Raw genomic sequence first — 22239 nt, 5'->3', positions numbered from 1 at the left:
GTGGAAAAGGTTGTCATTGTGGAAGAGAAGCCTTCAGGTCACACAATAAAACCAGGAAGATACAAACAAAAGCTTCCTAAATATACACAGCTCAAAGTATGAACTAGTAAAATGCAAATACTACTCTATACATCTGAAAATCTCTTAACTATGAAAAAAAAGCCCTCTATGTTGGATGTCTACAGACGTATCTAGAGAACTTGTGCTTTACTGACAGTTTCCAAAATTGCTTCCTTCATATCATGACTTAGCAAATGCTTCGCTTTTTGCTTCACAACTGCAGTTTCAACACAAAATATGGTTGACCTGCCTAGAAATAATGTGTGAACTGGCTTTTAAACTGCCCCACTGAAAAATCAGCTAATGGGAGGAAAAAACTCAGCTGGAGGATGTGTAGTGTGTGCAGGACCTTCTGGATGGCGAAGGACAGGAAGGTTTTTTCTGTTTAAGTTGAGGTCTACCTAAAGCCTGGTTTGCTTGAATAACATTTTTTTCCACCAAGATCCCATGCCAGGGACACCAGAATCTGCTTTTCATAACAAAAAGGACTTTGTCAAGGACTTCCTCTGTCCTTAGCTCAAGCTAGAAGCAGACTAACAGCATGTCACATGCCCACCTCTTAATTATCCAGGGACTGACTTTATGCATTCACAGTATTTTCCTGAGTCAGGGCCAAAATTCCTGATAATACTCATCCAGAAAACCCCAAAGACTTCAGAAGGTAATACCATAAAGCAAAAACAAACAAACAGACCCCAACACACCATGATTTCTGATAGAACAGCAATTGCAGAAGAGAATTTAGGAATAGCCAGAGCTTACAATTCATGCATCACCTTTCCATGGGCTGGGAAAAAGCAACCAACCAGCATTTTGTGCACTCAAATCCTGCCATGTGATTTGTGGAGTCCAATACCTACTGTAACAACAACATATGGGTTCCTCCAAGCCTGCACATTTCAGCATCCCAGCAATTCTTCTCAGCTAAAACAAGAGGCAGCTTAACCAAGAGCCACCCGTCAAAGGCTGACATTTGTTATTTGAACTCCGCACTAACAACTGAACCTCTGGAAAACTCTACTGAACAACAGCTTATTATCACAGAGACACCTCTTAAGAACAGAACAGGAGACAAACCTTTCCACCAAGCCCCTTAATTCCGTGGCACCTATAAAATGGAGCCACTGAGGGCTGGCACTCTGCAAATCTGAGAGACAAACACCCTTAGTGTGCAGGCTCAGCATAAGCCACTCAATTTGCAAAACCACATGAGAGGATTTCACGCCAACAGATATTTATATAGACAGAGCAACCCTACAATCTTATCTATAGAATCACTATGAGTAGATTATGTAGATAGGCAACTATTTGTAGCTGCAGTGCCACATAATTATATTCTAGTTTATTGAAATATCCCCGGTCATCTCGATAATCGTGTTTCTGATATCCTTAAAATGCTGGAGGGCTCCCCAAAATTACCAAAAAAAAAAAAAAAAAGATGACAGAAAGTAAGTGAGAATAATTTTTAGCCTAGTGCAAACATAAATGTTAAGACACAAATCTTCTGCATGGGATTACTGGGTAATTAATTGGGAGAAAATAGCATCAGTCAGACAGCAAAGCAAGTGCCAAATTCTCCACACACAGTAGTTTTTAAGCAATTATAAGCTATACAGATTCACATATATATATATCACAGAATATGCTGTGTTGGAAGTGACCCACAAGTATCACCAAGTCCAACACTTAGACCTCCACAGGACCATCCCAAGAGTGCCTGAGAGTACCATTGTGTTTGCCTGTAGAAATACATATATATTTTAAAACCTCAGAAAGAACTGTATCCCAGATTTACATGGACGTGCATTTCTGTGTAGAAATGTGTATATATATATATATATATATATATATATATATTTATTTATTTATTTTTAAATCTCAGAAGGAACTGTGTCCCTGACACAAGAGTTACTTGAGCAGGATGGTCGGTCTCCAGCTCACAGGGTGTCATGGGCATAGAGGCAAAAAATTCCTCAGGTGATCCTTGTCTGTGCTTTGGTATGTGCCACCTCGATGGGTAGCAGAATGCCATTTCCAGATGTGCTCTTGGGCTGCCCCATGGCCCAATATCCTGCATTTCTGCAGGCTCTGTCCTTCTGGAAGCTTCGGCAGAGGCACATCAGTGATGCAGCTCGGGTCGCCGGGCTGATCTCTCCCTCAATTATGAGGAAGCTCCAGGGAGGCTGGTGTTTAGGATGGAGGTGACTCTCTTTCTCAAAGCCTTTGCACATAAAAATGGCTTTCTATAAATAGGATTGCTGGCTCACTCTTAAGTCTTACTCCCTGCCTCCTAAGTAAAAATAGCTTAAATAGGGATGCTGGGAAGACTTGCTAATCTCTGTCAGCCTGTCTGTCCATCCATTTGACTTTCTTTCTTTCCTCAGAACATATCATAACGTTGCCCACAGCACTATGAAAGGCATATATTTATGTACCCTAGTTTCTCTTTTTCTGATGAGTAATTCAATGCCCTGATGGGAAAAAAAAATACTTATGAGGAAATAAGGATTTTTTTTTGTGAATGGCAGTATCAAAAGACAAGCAATGACAAGAAAAGCTCACAGTGCTAACAAGTGCCTGAGGAATCAGGGGCTTGTTCCTGAAGGCATTCTCTTCAGTGCTCTAAAATATTGGGCTGTGAAAGGCTTTTATTGTGAAATATCTCCCATATTACATTTTATTTTTGAAAACACTAATTGTTTGATGAAATCCTTACAAGGGACAAGGAGGTGAACGCTGAGAAGATAGGGTTTCTTGTGAAGAATAACATAATTTGAAATCCTAATTTCATTGATTTCATATCATTTTAAATGGATATAAAGCGTTGATTAAATAGGATTGTGAAATATCTCAAACTATATTGTGAAACAAGTAATTTAACTGCAGACACCTACACATTCACCTTGAAATAATTAAGTATTCTGACCTACAGACTTATGTTGCTTAAATGGATTTTTGTAGAATGTTCAAAATATCAATGACTCGAAAGAAGTAACATTAAAAAAAAAAAAACAAAAATTGTATGTTAGAATAATTAAGGTGAATATAATGGTTTTTTCTGCCTCCTTCAGCTTTTAAAGTAGAAGATGGAATTAGTCTTTCCTACTGCAAGTCTGAAAGACTCCTAGACCAAGAGATTGATAAATGGGAGCAAATAAAATCAAAGGCTAAATGAGTGGTATGTTCAAATAGGCCTTGATCCTACACACTTGTTAACCAGAGTAAACTTTAAGGGGAAACTCCATCTATTTTGCTCCTCAGTCCACTATCTTGACCTCCCACCTCCAGAAAGATGTTTAGTTTTTTTGCTTTCTGCTTTTTTTGTCACTTCAATATTTATTAAATAAAGGAGATTATTTACCCATCCCAAACAACTCCCTCACCTAAGAGAGCAGCGTGTTTGTTACGACACTTATCCAGGCAAAAACAAAAACTGAAGGCCCAACCTGAGCCCAGCTGCTCCCATGACCAGAGGCTCATGAGCTGGAGGAACTTTCTGGATGAGCTACTCATCAAAACCCATGAGATTTTTCCAAATAATTCAAATTATCATGACAACAGTTTACTAGAGAACAAACAACATTAAAACCAGCTTCTAAACTTTTCCAGATGCAGCAGCACTGCGGAGATGCCACTGAAATACACCCTGAATCCTGTGCTGAGTTTTGAGCCCCCCGTGACAAGGAAGACATTGAGGAGCTGGAGCGTGTGCAGGGAAGGGAAATGGAGCTGGGGAAGGGCCTGGAGCACAGGTCTTATGAGGGAGCTGGGGGGGCTCAGCCTGGAGAAAAGGAGGCTCAGGGGGAACCTTCTCACTCTCTACAACTCCCTGAAAGGTTGTAGCAAGGTGGTGGTCGGACTCTTCCCAAAATGTAACAAGGGATAGGATGAGAGGAAATGGCCTCGAGTTGCACCAGGGGAGGTCTAGATTGGATATTAGGAAAAATTTCTTCATGGAAAAGGTTGTCCAGCCTTGGAATAGGCTGCCCAGGGAAGTAGTGGAGTCACCTTCCCTAGAGGTATTTAAAAAACCTGCAAATGTGGTATTTGGGGACACAGTTTAGTGGTGAACTTGGCAGTGTTGGGTTGACATTTGGACTCTATGATTCGAAAGGTCTTTTCCAACCTAAACAATTCCATGATTGTATAAAAAAAAAAAAAGCTGTAATAAACCCCTATTTAACAGGGTTTATGGGTTTGTTTTTACCATTCCTGGAAAACAACTTCTCTTCAAACACTACCAAAAACACCTTCACTGTCACAAGTGTCTGACGTTCGGTGCTGTGGAAAGAAGACGCAGCGTCCACCAGTTAAAAAGTTTAGTGAGTATTGATAGAAAAAAACACGGACAAAATGCCTCTCCGGGCTCTGTGTGCTCCCACAGCTTTTCAGAATCGTTGTGACTCGTGTGGTTTGCTGCCCACTAGTGTCGTGTGTGACCAGGCAGGAGGCAGAGCACATTTCCCACTCTGCAGGGAGGAAACCCCACCGGCCACCCCCAAAACCTGGGGTTGGATCAGTACACCCCGAGCAGAGGAGAGACACACCTTTAGAAACAGATCTAGATATTTCCAATGCACTGACTGCCCAGCAATAACAATTTTTCTCTATTTGGCATTTGGTGATTAATTAATAGCTATTCATAGCTCAAGCAACACCAGATTAAAAACACCATCAGCTGTACTGCCATCCACAAACACACACCAAGCTGAATGCTTTCTGCACATAAAGTTTCCAAATTAAATTTGGTTACACAATTCTACATCAGCTATGTACCTATCACAGTACATTTCTACAAAGAGAGCCCTTTGCTTTTTTCCTCAAATGTTTCATCCCCAACACAGAGAGTCACCATTTTCTTTGGAGAGTATCATTAGCACCACCGTAGCTTTTGCTACTCATTCTCCAGCCCAGCCCCTGCTCTCAGTGCAGTGTGATCCTCCTCAGCCTTCTAATATGCTGCTAAAACCCATATTGATAGATATACAGCAGGGAAAGGATTCAAACAGGAAATCATTTTAATGGAAATTTATTTTTAGTGTCATCTGTGCTGTACTGGGTGCCTCCCGATGCTCAATTGATTTCAGCAGAGCATCCATGGACAACAGGCATATAAGAAATGCAGCCAGAGAGAAGCCTGCAGATGGGTTCAGCATACCTACAGCAGGGACTGAATGATGCTGAGAGACACTCGTTTCTGAAAACAGCAGCCTAATTCTGAACTAGTTGGATCACTGTAATTACAATGAAGAGCCAGGATTTTGAAGGAGGCCATTCTCCCCTCACAGCCTCCCCTGCCTTCTCCCTCCTTCTCTCACAGCAATTAGTAAAATGCCCCCTCACTAATTATGACCAGTAGACTTCTGCTGTTCATTTGAATTGCTCCCTCCTGGAATACTTAGGTGTAGTAACACAGAAGGTAGTGCAGGTAGAGTAACCCTGAAGGTAGCTCAAAAGCATTGCTCAGGATTATAACTGCATGACTCAGGCTTTCAAGGTAGTGAATTCAGCTGCAGAGCTCCCACTGATGTCTATATCATCCCACGCACCCTCTAAGGCTGCAATGAATTTATGGGTAATAGTTACCTGTATTTTTAAGGAACTCACACAGCAATGAGAGCTTGGAGCCTCCACAAAATATATAAACTTCAGCCAGGTATTCGGGGAGGTTTTGTTTCACGCTTCTGAAGTACTAATTGGATGTAACAGCGTGTCAGTATTTTATTGTCCCCAGAAGGAAGCTATTTCACAAACATAAAGCCTACCCAGTGACACTGCTCATATCTAATTTGACAAAATGTATTTGTGCTGAGAGACCGTAGGGAAACATGGGGGCCAACCTTGCTACTGTTATTCAGATGGTTTCCATTATCTTCAACAGAAATTTAGCCCAAGATCACAACTGCAGTTAAACCCATAGCATGGGATTGCTCTTCAACCTATTCCTCCCCCCCAAAAAAGAAAAAAAAAAAATCAAAACCAAGACCAACATGATTGATCTTACACATTTTAAAGTTCAATTAGAATGAGATGTAACACATAGTTGAAAACTGCTTATACATGTGCCTGTGTTTTAAGCAAATGTAGCTTGGCTCCATAAGGGGTTCAGAAATGGCAATGGCAGAAGCCAAGCAGAAACCTGCCCCCTCTCCCCCAGATAAAGCCATAAAAGAATAGTGCCTGTCACACAGTGGAGTTCAGACATAGTTATAGACAGAATAATGAAAATAAATGTGTACATGACATATCTATTTATATATGCAGTCATTTCCTTCAAAGAGATACATATCTGATATGACATTGCATTACAATCTGAAGTCCTTTAACAATATTATTCCCTGACTCTTGACTCTAATATAATGGTCCTAATAAGTGCTACTAATAATCAAACCCATGTTATTGAGTCTGAACATGAAGGTTCGTGCTGTTTTCAAAAAAAATTCCTCTAAAAAGACCCTAAAAACATGCATTTTGACATCAAGTATGATGCCAAAAGCAAACACACTTTTTAAGTTGCAAATAATCACTAAACCACCTACTATAGGTTTTTACAATGCTTTCATCTTAGAATATTGCTATACACAAAAACATTTAATTTTAGTCCTCCAAGAGTCACAAATGTACAGATGTTGCCATGTGGCAGCACAGAATCCATGCAGATGCATCCATCATGTGCACATTATACTGTTGTATTTTTGGGATACAAATTCAGGTTTGACTGTGATCCAAAAACACATGGAAAGTGAAAGTGAAATTACTACTCATTTCATAGATCAAGGAATAAATGGAAGTGATTTTCATAGTATTTCAATCTCATAAAGCAAAAATTACTCTGTTCTTCAAAAACCCCTGGAATGAGGACTAACTAGGTTAGAACATGAATTTATAGCATCAGTACAGTAGGAAAAAAATACACGCTTTTTCTTTTTTTTTTTTTTAAAAAGTATAAGATTTATGGAAAGAAATTAGGTCCTTTGCTATGCAAATCTAGTTTTAAATGAACAGCACTGGTCAGAGCATACACTTTCAGACTGATTCTTTCTGTCTTACAACCAGCAAATCTCTCCCTCCGAGGTATCTGGCTGAAGAGGTTAGAGAGAAAAGCACAGTGCTGGCTGTCATAAATAAATAAATAAATAAATAAATAGATGGATAATTTCTTAATGTTAGAACTTGTTGCAGATGTCTTACTGCTAAAAGAAATTCCAAAATTTTGAAGTTTATAGTCTGGGGTTTTTCAATCCTTTTGCATTCCGTGGCACGCAGAACACGAAAATGTTTTAAGATCGCTCTAAATACCCACTTAAGATTCACCTCCCAATTTCTGACCTACCCAGCTATTCACACTGGACTAGCCATGCCTGTCAATGTGTTTTCTCATCCAGTGTATCCTTAAGAAGATGTGAAGGCACCCTCATCCAGCATTCACTCCTCACCCTCTGCCAGAGGTTCAATTATTTCTATCTTCCAGGAAAATCTTACACTTTGCCCTGTGCTCCTCTCTCATTCAGTCAATACAAGAAACGTTCTTTCTATTCTACCTGCTTTGCCTATTTGGAGAACCGTGTGTTTAATCTCTCTGATTTATGTGTCAGGATGTAAAGCATTACAGGCAACGTTACATTCTCAAGTCTGAAAAGAAGGAGGCAATGCAATAGAATAGCTGGAACCCCAGCATAATTTGTTTTCTGTCCTTAAAACTGCAGTGCTAACGTGCATTGTACTAAAACTTAAGTAATTTAAACATATTTTCATATATGCCACGGTTTACCATCACATATATCTAAATGTTCCAAAATACCCCCCCATCCACTACTAAAAACACCCAGAAACTGCAATAAACGTTTGTCAATCAAAGAGTTGGCAGAATGAAGAAGGGGGAAGAAAAAAAAAAAAAAGGAAAGAAAAAAGAAGAAAAAGAACAGATTTACCCTTATTCTATCCCCACTCTAATATCGTCTTCCTAACTTTATAATTGACTGAAAGTCTTCAACATTTCCAGATGATGTAATGCTTATCCGTGCATATTTTTACATAAATGAGTGAGGGGAAAAAAAATTTCAAAGCAGGTACCTTTACGGTGAAATGATGAAAGTGAAGTAAATTTAAAATATAACTTCTTAAATATATATAGAAAAAAATTGTAAGGTGAAAGCAGAGGGCGACTTAAAAAGAAAAACGTAAAAGGAAGCAATATCTCAATGCGACCGCTTAGGATGAAAGCCCTTCAAATTATCCCCGTGTACTCTGACGGATTTATACGGCACTTGGCGAAATTCTGTACTTTTCCAGATGAGAAAGAAAAGAGAAGAAAAAGCGCTTCTCTCCCTGCTCTCTCCGAGCACCGCGGTGTTCCGAGGGAGGCAGACGCCGAGGGACGCGGCTGGTGACGGGGCTGTCACTTCGCGAGGTGAGCGAGTTTAAACGATCTCACACCGCCAGCGCGACGCTTTTTTAACACAAAAGGCACCGCCGCGACCCGCTCCCCTTCCCGGCCGGCAGGAGGGGAAGGATGGGGGAGAAGGGAAAAAGGTGCCCGCGGCGGGGGGCTCACCATGCGAGATGCTGTGGAGCAAGGCGACGGCCAACATCCACATGCCCCCGCCGCTCCCCCGCTCCCCGCTCCGGGCTCGCCCTCGCCCGCCGCGCCCACGGCCGGGCCGGAGCTGCCAGGCAGCGCGCACCGGGTCCGGCCGCCGCCGCCGCCTCCTCCTCCTCCTCCTCCTCCACCACCACCTCCTCCTTCTCCACCTCCTCCTCCTCCTCCTCCTCCCTCGGCTGGTGGCTGCTCGGAGCCTGCGGGGCCGCTCGTCCGCCCAGCGAGCGCTCAGCCCCGCCTGCAGCCCCGCGGCTCCGCCGACACTCGCCCGGCGCTCGGGCGGGGGAAGAGGCGGCCGGCGGCGGGGGCGGGAGGCGGGTGCGCGGCGCCCAGGTGTGTCCTTGGCTCGGGGAGGCGCCCGCAGGGCGGCGGGGGCAGGGCCACAGGTGACAAAATCCTCCGGCGCGGCCACACGAGCATCCCCGCCGGCGGCGGCCGGCCCCGAGCCGCGGCGAGCCGGCTCCTCGCACGCCTCCTCGCACGGCTCCTCACACGGCTCCCCTCGGCCCGGCGGCGGGCGGGCGGGCAGGCGGGCACATCTTCCTCTTCCCCTTCTCTCTTGCCTTCTCTCTTCGCTCTCCGGCGGCTCGGAGCGCTCGGAGCCCGCCGCTCAGCTCCCCTGCCTGCCGGCGCGGCGGAGGGCAGCGCTAACCCCAGCCCTCCGCAGTCTTAAAGCACCACCGGGGCCGCACAGTGGAAAAACCCAAGACCAATAGAAGAAGGCAGCAGAATATCCCTGCCTCTCAATAGTTGGCTGAACTGCGGCCGTTTGGCATCAGCTGAGTTGTATATGACTAATGTGTTGACAAGTCGTGTAGGGGGGACTGGAGGAGGGGGCCCTTCTAGAAGGTCACAGCCCAGACAGGCGAGCACATCAAATAATTGACTGAGAGCCTGTGCAAAACTGAACGAAAGCACATATATACATACACACACACACATCTTGCAGTGCTTACACGGATCCAGATACTATTTGGTCTTTCATCTGCGTCTTTTTCTGTGGTAAAGAAATTCTTTTCCCCCTGTAGTGAAAGAGTAAATTACAGCCTCTCTAACTAAAAGCAATTTCTGCGTCTATTCTTTCTTCACATCTATGATGTGAAGGTTGGTCTAAAAAGGAAAAGAAAAAAAAATAAAAAGAAAAGAAAAAAGGGAAAAATATTAAATGAAGACAGCTGAAAAAAATCAATATTTTGAAATACATAACAGCATTAGGGCAACTCTGAATTTAAGCTGTAAGATGAAAAGCAAACACAACAAAGCAATAAGGAATCTCAACCTGCAGAATCCCCAATGTGTTACCAACAGGATGACTTCACATTTGGGAGATGCCTTTTTTTTTTCAAAAAATGCTGTATAACACCAGACATTGCCACGCTGCCAACACCCTGCCTTCTGCTCTGCAATGAAACCCAAAGAAAGGACGTCCCCCAAAAAGACATTGGGATGAACACGAAGAGAAAGCTCAGCAACAGAACTGGACAGGGAGGAATATCTATTTGGAGGCATTTCTAAAGCCATACAGGGCAGATGATAATGCCCTCCCAGAGTGTTGTATAAGGCCCTTCATTCTAATTCTTGAGAAAATCAGAGTCTCAGCTGAAGCACAGTGAAAGCCAGGAACTGAGTTCCCTGCATCCCATTTGAGCTGGGCTATCAGCCAGGAGGGACTGAAGCCCTGAAGTGAGAGTAGGAGAGATGAGACCAGCATTGGGCAGGGACTCATGGCTGACTTTAAGAAAAAGATGTGGGTAACCAAGAAAGCTGCTCAGGGGAAAACAGAATCTGATGCCATTAGACAAAAGTTAAAGAGAGAAGTACAAATGTCTCAGGGGAGAATAAATAATTTAAAAAAAAAAAAAAAAAGGAAAGAAAAAAAGGAGAGAAATTTGAGTTTCTTTGGAGTGAAGTTCTGTTAAAAATAACAATACTTTAATCTCTGTTTTGAAGAGAGCTAGTGACTGGCAGAAACGTTTAAGTCTAGATTCAAGAGCATTTTGGGGAAGTTCATGACAGATTTGTTCAGGCAGCTCTTTCAGGATTGCTGTTTTTCCCTGTTTGAAGCCCAAAACATGTTTGGGGCTTAAGAGATACAATGTTCTACCACATAGAATAAATGTACCGTTGTCTTATACCTTTCTACCTCCTTTACTCATCTACATAACTCTGGTAGCCCCTGGCAAATTTCAGCTTCCCGTAGAGCAGTCTCAAGCAAGTTTCTGTGCCTTTCAGTTCATTTAAAACAACAACAGCAGATGCAAACTAGAAAAGTAAGACTTTAATTTGTTCTTCTGCGCACCAAAAGGCAAAGGGACCAACTTTCAGCAAGTATATATAACATTTTTTAGCAGCAGCCAGCCAACCAGGCAGTGTGATCAATGTCCTGAGCTGGGTTTAAGGAGGGAGGGGGAAGGCAGGATGCAATTTTGCATGAAAGCAGGGTTCACTGGTTCTGCTGCTCAGAGAATAACTTGACTGAAACCTAAATGAAACAATCTGTCAAAGTGGAGAAAGAAGACTATATGATAACTTCCACACAGAGTACATGAAATCAGTCAGAATGCTACTTTTCAAGTCTGAAAAAATCAAGCATGATCAGGCTTCAACTACAATCAAGGCTAGTTAAGGTCATGAACCAAGGAGAATCCCCATTTATGCTTTTTGGTTGCTGTTTGTTTGATTTAAAGAGAATGTCCTAGATTAAGTGGCTGGAAATTACTTAATTCTCCCCAAACCAAATTCAGTCATTTTCCAGAAAGATATCTCAATTAGACTTTGCACATAATTATATCTTCTCTGAAAAAAAAATCTTATGGAATTATTGAATTAATTGTGATTAAGGGTAGAAAATCTAAAAATAGTCTAAATTTAAATGCTTAAACTGGATTTAGATCTTGTACTGGTTGATCGTATCAGGTTGACCATCCTTGCTTTCTGCAGTTATCACACAAACTTTGTGAGGAACATCTCTTGAAGTTAACAGAGATATGGCAACAGTGCCCATCAGCTCATGATCACCCTAAAAGTATCTCAGACTCAGCATTTCACATTATCCTGCAGGAAGCACGAGGGGAAGACTTCTGGATTAGGACCTCACTGAAACCCTAATGCATGTGAGCCATCTGACTCCAGTGGGATATCCAGAACATCAATATACCTTCTGAGAGTTCTGGCCACACATATTCCAGTTCTCCCCTGAGCCACCAGCATGAAGCACATCCAGGAATATCCCCAGCATGAACAGTCTGACAACAATCCACCCAGCCACCAGCTTTTAGCTGAGCAGAAATCTCAATGGAAATCCATGGAAAGGGTTAAATGTTGAGGTTGCAAACCAATTTTCCAGTGCATCTAAGTCATATTCTCATATTAGGTGAGCAGACACACACAGGAACAACCACAGCAGACCAACACACCAAGTAAAAGCTGCCTTGTGAAAAGATGACTTTGTGAAAATTAAGTAGGTTACAATGATCCAAGTGGCTGAATGTTTCACATTACCATATTGGAAGATGATATACTTGGTCTCTAACTTCTGTAGCCAGTCTTGCAGGAAAATTCTTTTTTTTTTTTTTTTTCCAAAGAAAAAGATAAAATGGCCTGTCTGCAATAAACCTGCATTGATTGGGACTTTAAAAAAAAAACAAAAGAATCTTCCAAGGAGAGGCCGGGCTGGGAGCAGCAGGAGTAATTGGTTCTATTCAGATCATGGATGGTTTCATAGGCTTTGGGCTTTAGGGAACTCGGTCAAATATCTGCCATTGAAGCACTCAGCTATTCAAACACAGCCCTTCATTGTCATTCAGGATGCAAAAAAAACCCTCATTTGCAATTTCAGCTTTGAAAATGGTTTTAAAAGTACCTGGAGGAGGAAAGAATGGGAGGGAAGCAGAGAGGAAGTGAAGAGAAAGCATGGGGAGAGAGGAAGTTCTCAACAGTCAGAAGACTGGGGGGGGGGGGAATAATAAAAAATGAACATGCATGAAATCAGAATCTAAATGGCTGATCAGCCCAGTGTCTGGAAGAGATGATACCTTGGCTCAGCCATCCCTCAGTTTCTAAATCATTCTGTCTCTCCTCATTATTGACCTTGTTCCCTGACTGTAGTCTACATGACTATGTTCTTGCAGAGCAGTTATTTGAAAGGAAAATATTGGTTATTAGTTTGTAGATAAGATAAAGATAACCAATGGCAGCTATCAACTAAGTAAACCGACTTCAGTTCTACATTTATTCATAATTTTCATTTTAATAAGATTTAACAATGTTTTCAGTTCTACTGAGAAAGGAGTTGTAGTCCCAGTCAGTTCAAAAACAAAAACCAAAGCAAGAAGCATATTACCCTGAGAAAACAGTAAAGCAACAAAACCTGGAGTATTCCAGTAAACAATTTTTTCCCCTTTTTTGATGAAAACATGCAAAGATGTGTCATGCAAAGGATTTGTGAATATTTGGCTGAAATACAGTCCAAAGCATTCAAATATCAATCTTCTAAACCAAATATTTCCCATCTTCTTTCTGATTCACATCTATTTCAAAGCTGAAGACGGCAAGGTTGAACCACTCTCCCCCAGATTTTCAGGTAAACTAAAGTCCTGTCACTGCACCCAAAATAAAGGAGGATAATCTCAAAGAGCGATAAAGGGACCAGGGGTTAAGAAGGGAAGAGGAGCAGAAGTGGGAAAGCTTTTTAGTAGCTTCCATCAGTCTGGAAACAGGAGAATCAAAAGCCTTGTGAGAACAGGTTTTCCTCAGAAGACTTCATGCCCGATTTGATACTGGAGAGATTCAGATAAATGTTGAATGCTTGTCAAAACCAATCGCTAAACCTTCTGATATCCACTGGCTACCAAGCTTAATGCTTATATCTATAAGCTCACAGTCAGCCATTTTTATCAGGACAAGCTGCAAAAATTAAATATTTGCCACGAGACACTTAAGAGTTGCAAAGGAATTCTAGTTCTCTAAGTACCATTAAGAAGATATCTGTTGAAAAGCCTCTGTTTGTTACTGTGAAGCTGGGAACACTCGGGAGGGAGAAACAAAATCTTAGCATCTGCATGCAACTACTTGTTAAAGCATCTATGCTGCTGGTGCCTATGTAGTCCACCCAAAAAATACAAGGGAATAAGTACAGTTTGCTTCCTATACTTCATCTGGAACCACTGACTACTCCAAGCTGATAATGTGCAAGAATATTGTTATCTGGCAAAAAAATGTGCTCTCTCGCATGACCTGTTCTTACAGTATACACACAATTAGCCATTCAGTCTTGATATGCTCATGAATTAAAGCAGCAGCTTTCAAAACACTCTAGATGGCTTAATACACACTGAGCTTTAAACCAGAAAATTGAGATTTTTTTTTTTTCCCCCTGCCTGGAGTTATTCTTTTCTCGTGCAGCTCATTCCCGGGGTTCCAGTAACATCTGGAAGATGTGAAAAAGCAAACTTACCCCATTAGGTGGTTCTGTGAGCACAAAAGAGTGGAAAAAAGAATTTCCTCTGGATATTTGGTCAGAAGACTCAAGACCTAAGTCAGATGTCTGTTACTTTTTCCAGTGCTTCCAAGAAGTTGGAGTGGGATTAGTCTCTCCCTCTCCTCTGCCCAGCTGAATGTTTATACACTTACACACATATTAAAGAAATGACTTAATTATATTGTGCTTACACCCAACAAACAAATGGATTGAAAATGGACAGCAGGTTCAAAAGTTATTAGAGAGAAGGAGGAAAGGAGCTGACAAAGATGTTTCTTAGAAAACCACGCTAGAGTAAGGCATGGAAAAATCCAGTCTGTGGGAAGGATTTTAAAGCCCCGTGTATGATTCATGTTTTCTTGAGAGAATACCAGATTTCTCTATTTAAAGTAACATCATCAAAACATAGGGCAGTGATATTTTTTTTTTTTGGTGATGCAGACTTCTTTTTGCGTTGCACCTTGCAAACAAACAGAGAAGGTAAGATTCTTGCTGCTGAAAGAACAGTAAACTGAAGGAAAAATATTTCCTTTCAGAAGGGAGAAGCCAGGAGAAATATTTATTTTTTTTTTTTAAATTTTCACATCTTCATACAAACAAGTTTGTTCCCGACATAGAAAAGGGGAAGGGGAGGAGGGGGGACATGTGAAATAGCTAAAGATGAAGGCGGGGGACACAGCACAGAACATATCAGACAACTGTCTTGGGTGAAAATCTGGGCTTGCAGAAGGGCAGAAAGGTTTCTCTTGGTGCTAATTGGTTCTCATGAGAGAAAGTGGCACAACATGACATACACGCATTGTGTCACTGAAGATATCCATTTAAAAGTCTCCAAAAAAAGACTAAACCTCTCTGTGTGTCTCATGTATGTGCAAAGACAAAACATTAAAGACCATAGCATTAAATGATTGTAATGACAAGGTATTATGGAATGATTTACATATACTGAAATCATAGGCATAGCTGTGCCACACAGAACATATCATAATGTTGCAGCATGAAAGGGCTGATTCAAGAGCACTATTTCATTTTTAAATCTGATTTTCCATTATTTGGATTAAGAGTTAGAGCCTTTTAACAAGACATCTAGGACCACTCTGGATTTGGATGTGGGCATGTATATATACTCATAACTGCTTCTTATTAAGAAGTAGTGTTGGGAAAGAGGAAATTTGAAGGAATATCACAGCTTCAACAAGCCTTTTTAAAAAAAAAAAAAACTAATGATGGTTTCAAACCTCTGCAGACCTGTCTTTAATAATTGTTACAGTGCAATCCATTAAGTGCTGTAATTATGTGGGAAGGAGGCTATCCCTGGTCCTGAGCCAAAGTCTGATTTCTATTACCTGCCCAGGATGCCAGTGGCTTACACAGAATAGCAACCACATAAACAAAAGAAGAATTGAGCTATTGGGAGCCAACACCCCCCTGACCAGAGTCAATACACGGGAGGCACCAGAAGAGCAGAGCTGGCCATGCCCAAGGCGATGCACAGAATCCTCAGGTGGCTCCCACGTGCTTCCAAGCACTGATGAAGAGACAGTATCTCTGCTTGCAGATTGCTGGGAGCTCGGGAGAACATGGCTCTTCCCAACCCTGGTGCAGAGGAGGGGGCCAGAGGGGAGCAGCAGCACAGCAGAGCAGCGGTGGAGCAAGGATGCAGGGTTGCCAAGCAACAGCCAACCACGGGAGGGGGGAGTTAAAATGGGGAAGGGAAACAGATATAAATTGTATTTGCTCCTGTGGGGCCACAGTAGCCCTTCCATCTGCTTCTCTTCCTGCTTCCATGGAGTTATGGGTGTGGATTCCACGAGGGGATTTGGCCACAAGTGTGTCTTGCATCATGAGCTCCAGTCGGCTCCTCCAGGAGGTTGTGAGAGGGAGAACCGTAAGAAATACTTTCTTTGCCAACTTGTTGTCATGGATAATACAGCAGGAACAGCAGCAGGCTGCCGTGGGTTCTCCACACAGCTTGCCCCAAGACTCAGGAATACAAAGTAAAGCCAGACCTCCACCCTTCACACGTCTGCATCAGTGATGTTCCTCCTGGTGCACCCTCGTTTGCCTCAGAGACACCACAAAGTACAGGAGATATTTTTACCTTCATACCATACAGACTTCCTGTGTGACAAGTGGAGCCTGTGTATTATTTCCACACAAAATTCTTATTTCTATTCTGTGAGACCATAAACATCTGATGAAGTAGAGGAAGAGACCTTCACAAAACGTTTAGGCAAGAGTCTAAAAGCTTTTCAACCTTCAGCTACTCTGGTAAGGAGGGACCAGTTGGAGAGGGGATGGAATATACCAAAATAAAGACTCCTGACAGCTCATGGGGCTGGAACACATATGCTGGAAAGACTTTTATAAAGGCTGACCACAGAGATCCCAAGCCTCTCTCTGCAAGGACAGCCTACCACTAACCCCACTCCCCATGGCCACTCCCCACATCACAGCTTTCACCAAACCTGGCTCCTGGTTCCAGATGCAAAGCTTTGCTGCCTCTTACTTGGTGCAATTCAATGTTTTCAAGTCCACTCACAAAAAAAAAAAATCTATTTGTGATCCCCCTCTTTTGTTGACCCTTTCTTTTCTGCCCACACTTTATACCCATTATCTCAGCTCACCAACAAACTGGGTGCTTACGCACCACTGCACAAATAATTTTGTCTCCATAATGCATTTTCTACAACAGAAAACTATGGAGGAAACTGCATTTGCATTTACTTTTGAGTACAGAACATAAGTTTTACCAATGCAAATTGTTCACAGGTAAGATAGAGACATCCTCTGTGCCTTTCAGGTCTTGGAGTCACCCAGAGGAACGCAAAAGGTTGTAAAGCAGACAGTTCTCTTTCTTTCATCCAGGTACCTGTGCCTGCTTTAATAGTCAAAAGGGAGGAGTAAGCACATTTAAGAGATGATTTCTCCCATTCTACAGTGATTGTCCAAGGTAAAACAGAAAATGCACCCTGGAAGCCTCTGTTCCTCTCTCTCCATGTATTATGTGGAGAAGCTCCAGTGAATTGCACCATAAACACTTTAAATTAAGCAAGATGAGCAATGTCCACAGCAGCCAACTGTTGCTGAGTTTTTAAATAGCAGCAAGTCCACAGGCAGGATTTGAAGGCAGCTAATGGAGATCTTGCTTTTTGGGGAGGAAATTCTTATACAAGAGCAGAAAAGTACTTGACTGTAAGTTTGGCAAACAAGTGGAAATTCATATGCTGGTTGGAGACAGAAAAGGACTCCAAGTACTTCATGGGAGAAGTTTGGTAGGGCTGTGTTATGGAGGACTTCAGCAGTAGAGGAGAATAACCTGTAATAGAGAAAAAATGGGATATCCTGTCCAGTGAAGGGTTTCACCTTAAAATGAAAGGCTGGGTAAACATGAATGACAGCAGCACATTCGACTGGGATTAAAGGAGAAAAATCAAAATTGTCTTGTCATCACCTGTGGCAACACATCTGGAGCACTGTGCACCAGCTCTGGGCTCCTCAGACCAAGAAAGACACAGACATACTGGGGTGAGTTTAGTGAAGGATCACAAAGACTGTTAAGAAACTGGAGAATCCAATGCATGAGGAAAGGCTGAGAGAGCTGTGACTGTTTAGTCTGGAGAAGAGAAGGCTCAGGAGGATCAAAAATCCTGGATGGGGTGGTAGAAAGGAACTGTAGCCTGACTCTTCTCAGTGGTATTCAGTGAACAGACAAAAGGCAACAGACACAAATAGAAACCAAGCAGCCCTATTTGAAAAGATTTTTTTATATATGTATGTATATATATATATATACAAATAAAATGTGTTTATTTTCATGATGAGGGTGGTCTAACACTGGCACAGGTATCCCAGAGAGTTTATGGAGTGTCCATCCTTGGAGTTATTCAACATTTGACAGGACACAGTCCTGCTGTAGTCGTTGGCTCTGCTTTGGGCAGCAGGGCTGCTGTAGATCTCCCAAGGTCAACCTCTTGGATCTGTAGCAAAACCACTGACTCCATTCTCCACAGAGAAGCTGATCTGGGTCCAACACAGACTGCTGCTGTGGTACTTCTTGTTCAATTCCTTGGGAATTGTTTTGTGAGTTTGGTTGGGTTTTTAATTTATTTTTTTTAAGTATAGCCACCTATCAGAAGCGATCTCTTCACCACCAACACTTATTTTTAGATAATGGTGGTTCATTTAACAAGCCTACACTTACTAGCCATTACCACAGTTGGGTTTTCTCTGAGATTAAGTGCTCATAAAGTGACTGCTACTAAGTAAATAGCATCAATATCACCTGCGCAAGAGACAAAATGGGCAAGTAAAAAGAGCTCACCTGCCTTTCCTGGAGAGGACTGTGCTTCAGTGGAGTGGGAAGTAGGTTGTAAATGCATTTTCTCCACTATTCTGGAACAGTTCTTCCAGAACTATAAACAAAACAAACCCCCACGTGCCACCCCACACCTCAGCACACAGAGGGGCTGTGCAGGCCACAGTCCTGTGGAGGGCAGGACTTGGGTACTTGGCACTGGGCACAGAATGCCAGGGTTTGTCTCCAGAGCAATCAGGGATGCACGTTTCATACATCCTGTTTCATACACAGTTTTCACATCCTTGCTGATTCATCTCTTCCTTGAGCATACTGTTTCCTCTCTCCCCACCTTACATTCCTCTCACACAGAATTCCTTCCTGCTTCTGTCACTCCTGTTGTGTATATCTGGAGCCTGTCTATTCCTGCTATCTCTTTCTTTGAAATGATATGACCACAACACAATGGGCTTTAAGCATTTTTTAGCTGAAGGTTAAGCTAGAAATCTCAAAAAGATACACCTGTCTTGCATAACATCTCCTGTCTTTCCTGCACAGCAACGTTGAGAGAATAACTTCTTGCTGTTTTGGTCTCCCTCTTATTGCCAGAGACATAAATATAGAAATACAAAATTATGCTTAATTGGTTACAAGTCTGTAAATGGCTCAAGAAGATATTCTATCAAAATAGGTTTATTTAAAAAAATAATCCAAAGAATATGCTAGATGCTGAATTACTGAACTGTACTAACTTTCACATCTAGGTATAAGTTTAAGACTGATCAAAAAGTTAATTGGCAGAATACATCCTTTTTGAAAAAAGCCAGATTCAGTATGTTTGAAACATTCTGCCATATAAGTCCAAAATTTCAAAACAGTTTCTTGACTGGAATCTTCAAATGACAACAACTGTTAAAGAATAAGATAAACCACAGCAATTTAAGGGATTTTTCCATATTAAGTTGGGAGTTTCTATGAGTTTAGAACTGAAATTATAGTATGTCAGCATTTGTCATTGAATTAAATTTCTGTCTTTCAAGTAGTTTGAATACACATACCAAAACCTTCACTCTAAGGATGAGTTTTCTAATTATTTCTGTGTTTAGATTTTCTTCCAGATACATATGAAAAGAAGCCTGGTGACCTCACTTTAAGCCCGTGGCACAGACAAATCTCTGCACTCGGAGTTTTCCAAAGTGATCAGCAGCTGTTTCAGGTCGTGACTGATGGGAGTTGGCAAAGCTTTGTGGGAAAATGGCAAAATGCCTACATGTATATGTCCAGCTCAAGCGTTACAGTCTTCTCACATAAGTAACAATCAGATTCCCCTAAACAACCTTTACAAGACAGGGGGGGTGATGGGGGATTGGCGAGATCTCATTTGTCTTCAGCAGTTAATACTAACTCAAGAAGTCAATACTTCCTAATCATGAAACAGAATTTCCCCCCGTGCCTTGGAAGCCTGCCCCAATGATTTCTTGTACCCAACACCCTTCCACGAGTGCAAAAACCTATTTCTGAATTCGGTTTCTTGGAAGATACGTTTATATAAGGATTAATAGGAAACCGTTAGAGCCCGGCAGAAATAACACACACAGCTACCAAGTATAACCTTTCCAATAACGTAGGAGACAAACTAATAGTACAAACTAAGACCTCCCAAATACTATATACGTTAGTTTTCTTTCCTTTGCAAGGTGGCAAATGACAGATGTTCCAGAGGAACACGTCCTTTTGCCAAATGGGGAGGGGAGGAGGAACGGGAGGATGACAGGGGAAGAAGATGCCCTTAGTGCCTCTCCCCCCCCCCGCGCAGGTTGCTCTGATGTTTGCAGAGATGCCGCTCACTCGCCGGCCGTCACTTTGCTGGGTAAGCGAGTTTAAGCGCTCTCAGGGCGAGCCCAAAGCCAGCGCGACGCGTCCAACCCCGACAGGCACCGCCGCGACCCGCTCCCCTTCCCGGGGAGGGCGAGGATGGGCAGGAGGGAAAAAGGTGCCCGCGGCGGGGGGCTCACCATGCGAGATGCTGTGGAGCAAGGCGACGGCCAACATCCACATGCCCCCGCCGCTCGCCCGCTCGCCCGCTCGCCCTCTCCTCCTCCTCCTCCTCCTCCCTCGGCTGGTGGCTGCTCGGAGCCTGCGGGGCCGCTCGTCCGCCCAGCGAGCGCTCAGCCCCGCCTGCAGCCCCGCGGCTCCGCCGACACTCGCCCGGCGCTCGGGCGGGGGAAGAGGCGGCCGGCGGCGGGGGCGGGAGGCGGGTGCGCGGCGCCCAGGTGTGTCCTTGGCTCGGGGAGGCGCCCGCAGGGCGGCGGGGGCAGGGCCACAGGTGACAAAATCCTCCGGCGCGGCCACACGAGCATCCCCGCCGGCGGCGGCCGGCCCCGAGCCGCGGCGAGCCGGCTCCTCGCACGCCTCCTCGCACGGCTCCTCACACGGCTCCCCTCGGCCCGGCGGCGGGCGGGCGGGCAGGCGGGCACATCTTCCTTCTCCCCTTCTCTCTTGCCTTCTCTCTTCGCTCTCCGGCGGCTCGGAGCGCTCGGAGCCCGCCGCTCAGCTCCCCTGCCTGCCGGCGCGGCGGAGGGCAGCGCTAACCCCAGCCCTCCGCAGTCTTAAAGCACCACCGGGGCCGCGCAGCGGGAGAGAAGAGGAAGCAGCACCAAAAGAAACAGTCGTTGTGATATATGCTGCGATATAACAATATTAGTACGTGCACGGAAAGTGCTCTCTTCCGAGAGTGCTTCTCTTCTCTCAGCACATTCCGAGTGGTACTCTGGAGGAAACAGTGGGAAGATTAGCTTAGATTATATGTAAGACAGTGTTTACTTGTTTTAAAGGACGTTTGATCAGTTATACAAAGTTGTATGTGTTGTATTGTATTCCAGCTACTGACCTCTCTCACTTGCAATATCCTTGCTGAGCTGTAAATACTTCAGTGAATGGAAGAGCTTGATTTTCTACTCTAAGTCAATGAGAGGGTGTTGGAGCTGTCCAGAGTGTAGTATTTTCTCCTCGACAGCACTGGTTAGACTTGAGATCCAAACCACAGATCCCAGACCCAGATCAAACAGACATTTAGTGCATTCTCTGCATGGGAAAAGTGAAACATCTTCTCTTTAGTTGCTCACACAGATAAGCAGCAGGGTAAAGTAAATAGACACTAAAAATTATTTTCCCTGAATGGCAACAGGATAGAAACTGGCCTTTCTAGAGGTCACAAAGGGAATAGGTTTTGGGAACTTCATGATATGCAGAATCACTGAATCATCAAGGTTGGAAGAGACCTTCGAGATCATCCAATCTCACCAACTCAGCAGCACCCAAAAGAGGCTGTATGAAAGAAAAGCTGAAGTGGTTATATAGGAAGCTGAGCAGGAGACAGAGATAAAGGCATAAAACTCCTCAAACAAAGCAACGGCAACAACAAGAAAAAAAAATATGGACAGTGTAGTAGTTGAAGCAATTAATAAGACAAAAATAGCAGGTGCAAAGTTACCAAAGCTTTTAAAATATCGAATTATTTATTGTTTTTGGACTGGTAGGGGAAAGTATCTTCTGGGATATATTTTGGCAGGAGACAGGTCTGTACATACATGCTTGGATGGCCAGAGAGTAAGCTCCTACAGTGATGGAATATCTGCAGTGGAGAACAGGACACATAATGTGGTTAGTGGGGGGAAAAAGGGCAGATAATGTTTATGCTGAGTAAAATGCAGCATGTTCTGGATACATGAGCTGAGGTGTTGTCAAGAGCAAACTCCAAAGTGTGGCTTGGAGCAGCTGTAAGGATGGAAATGTTGGCAGTGA

At 43.2% G+C, this 22239-nt stretch overlaps 1 protein-coding gene across 1 annotated transcript in view; it reads right to left on the bottom strand.

Annotated features, from left to right (window-relative positions):
- The window catches only part of LOC127462341 (cell adhesion molecule DSCAM-like), a gene marked incomplete at its 3' end in the record, with an annotated part of 313820 nt that extends 293111 nt beyond the window's left edge, over positions 1 to 20709 (bottom strand). The window contains exon 1 of the mRNA XM_051770867.1: positions 20451 to 20709. Within this exon, the coding sequence (XP_051626827.1) occupies positions 20451 to 20493 (43 nt within the window). The remainder of the gene's footprint in view (positions 1 to 20450) is intronic.
- Between the last annotated feature and the right edge of the window lie 1530 nt (positions 20710 to 22239).

Source organism: Manacus candei, unplaced genomic scaffold, assembly GCF_025592945.1.
Source record: "Manacus candei isolate 608988 ecotype Guabito, Panama unplaced genomic scaffold, ASM2559294v1 h1tg000126l, whole genome shotgun sequence".
In the NCBI taxonomy this organism is placed as follows: Eukaryota; Metazoa; Chordata; class Aves; order Passeriformes; family Pipridae; genus Manacus; species Manacus candei.
Note: the sequence above shows the minus strand (reverse complement) of the source record. Positions and strands in the feature narration are given on the sequence as shown.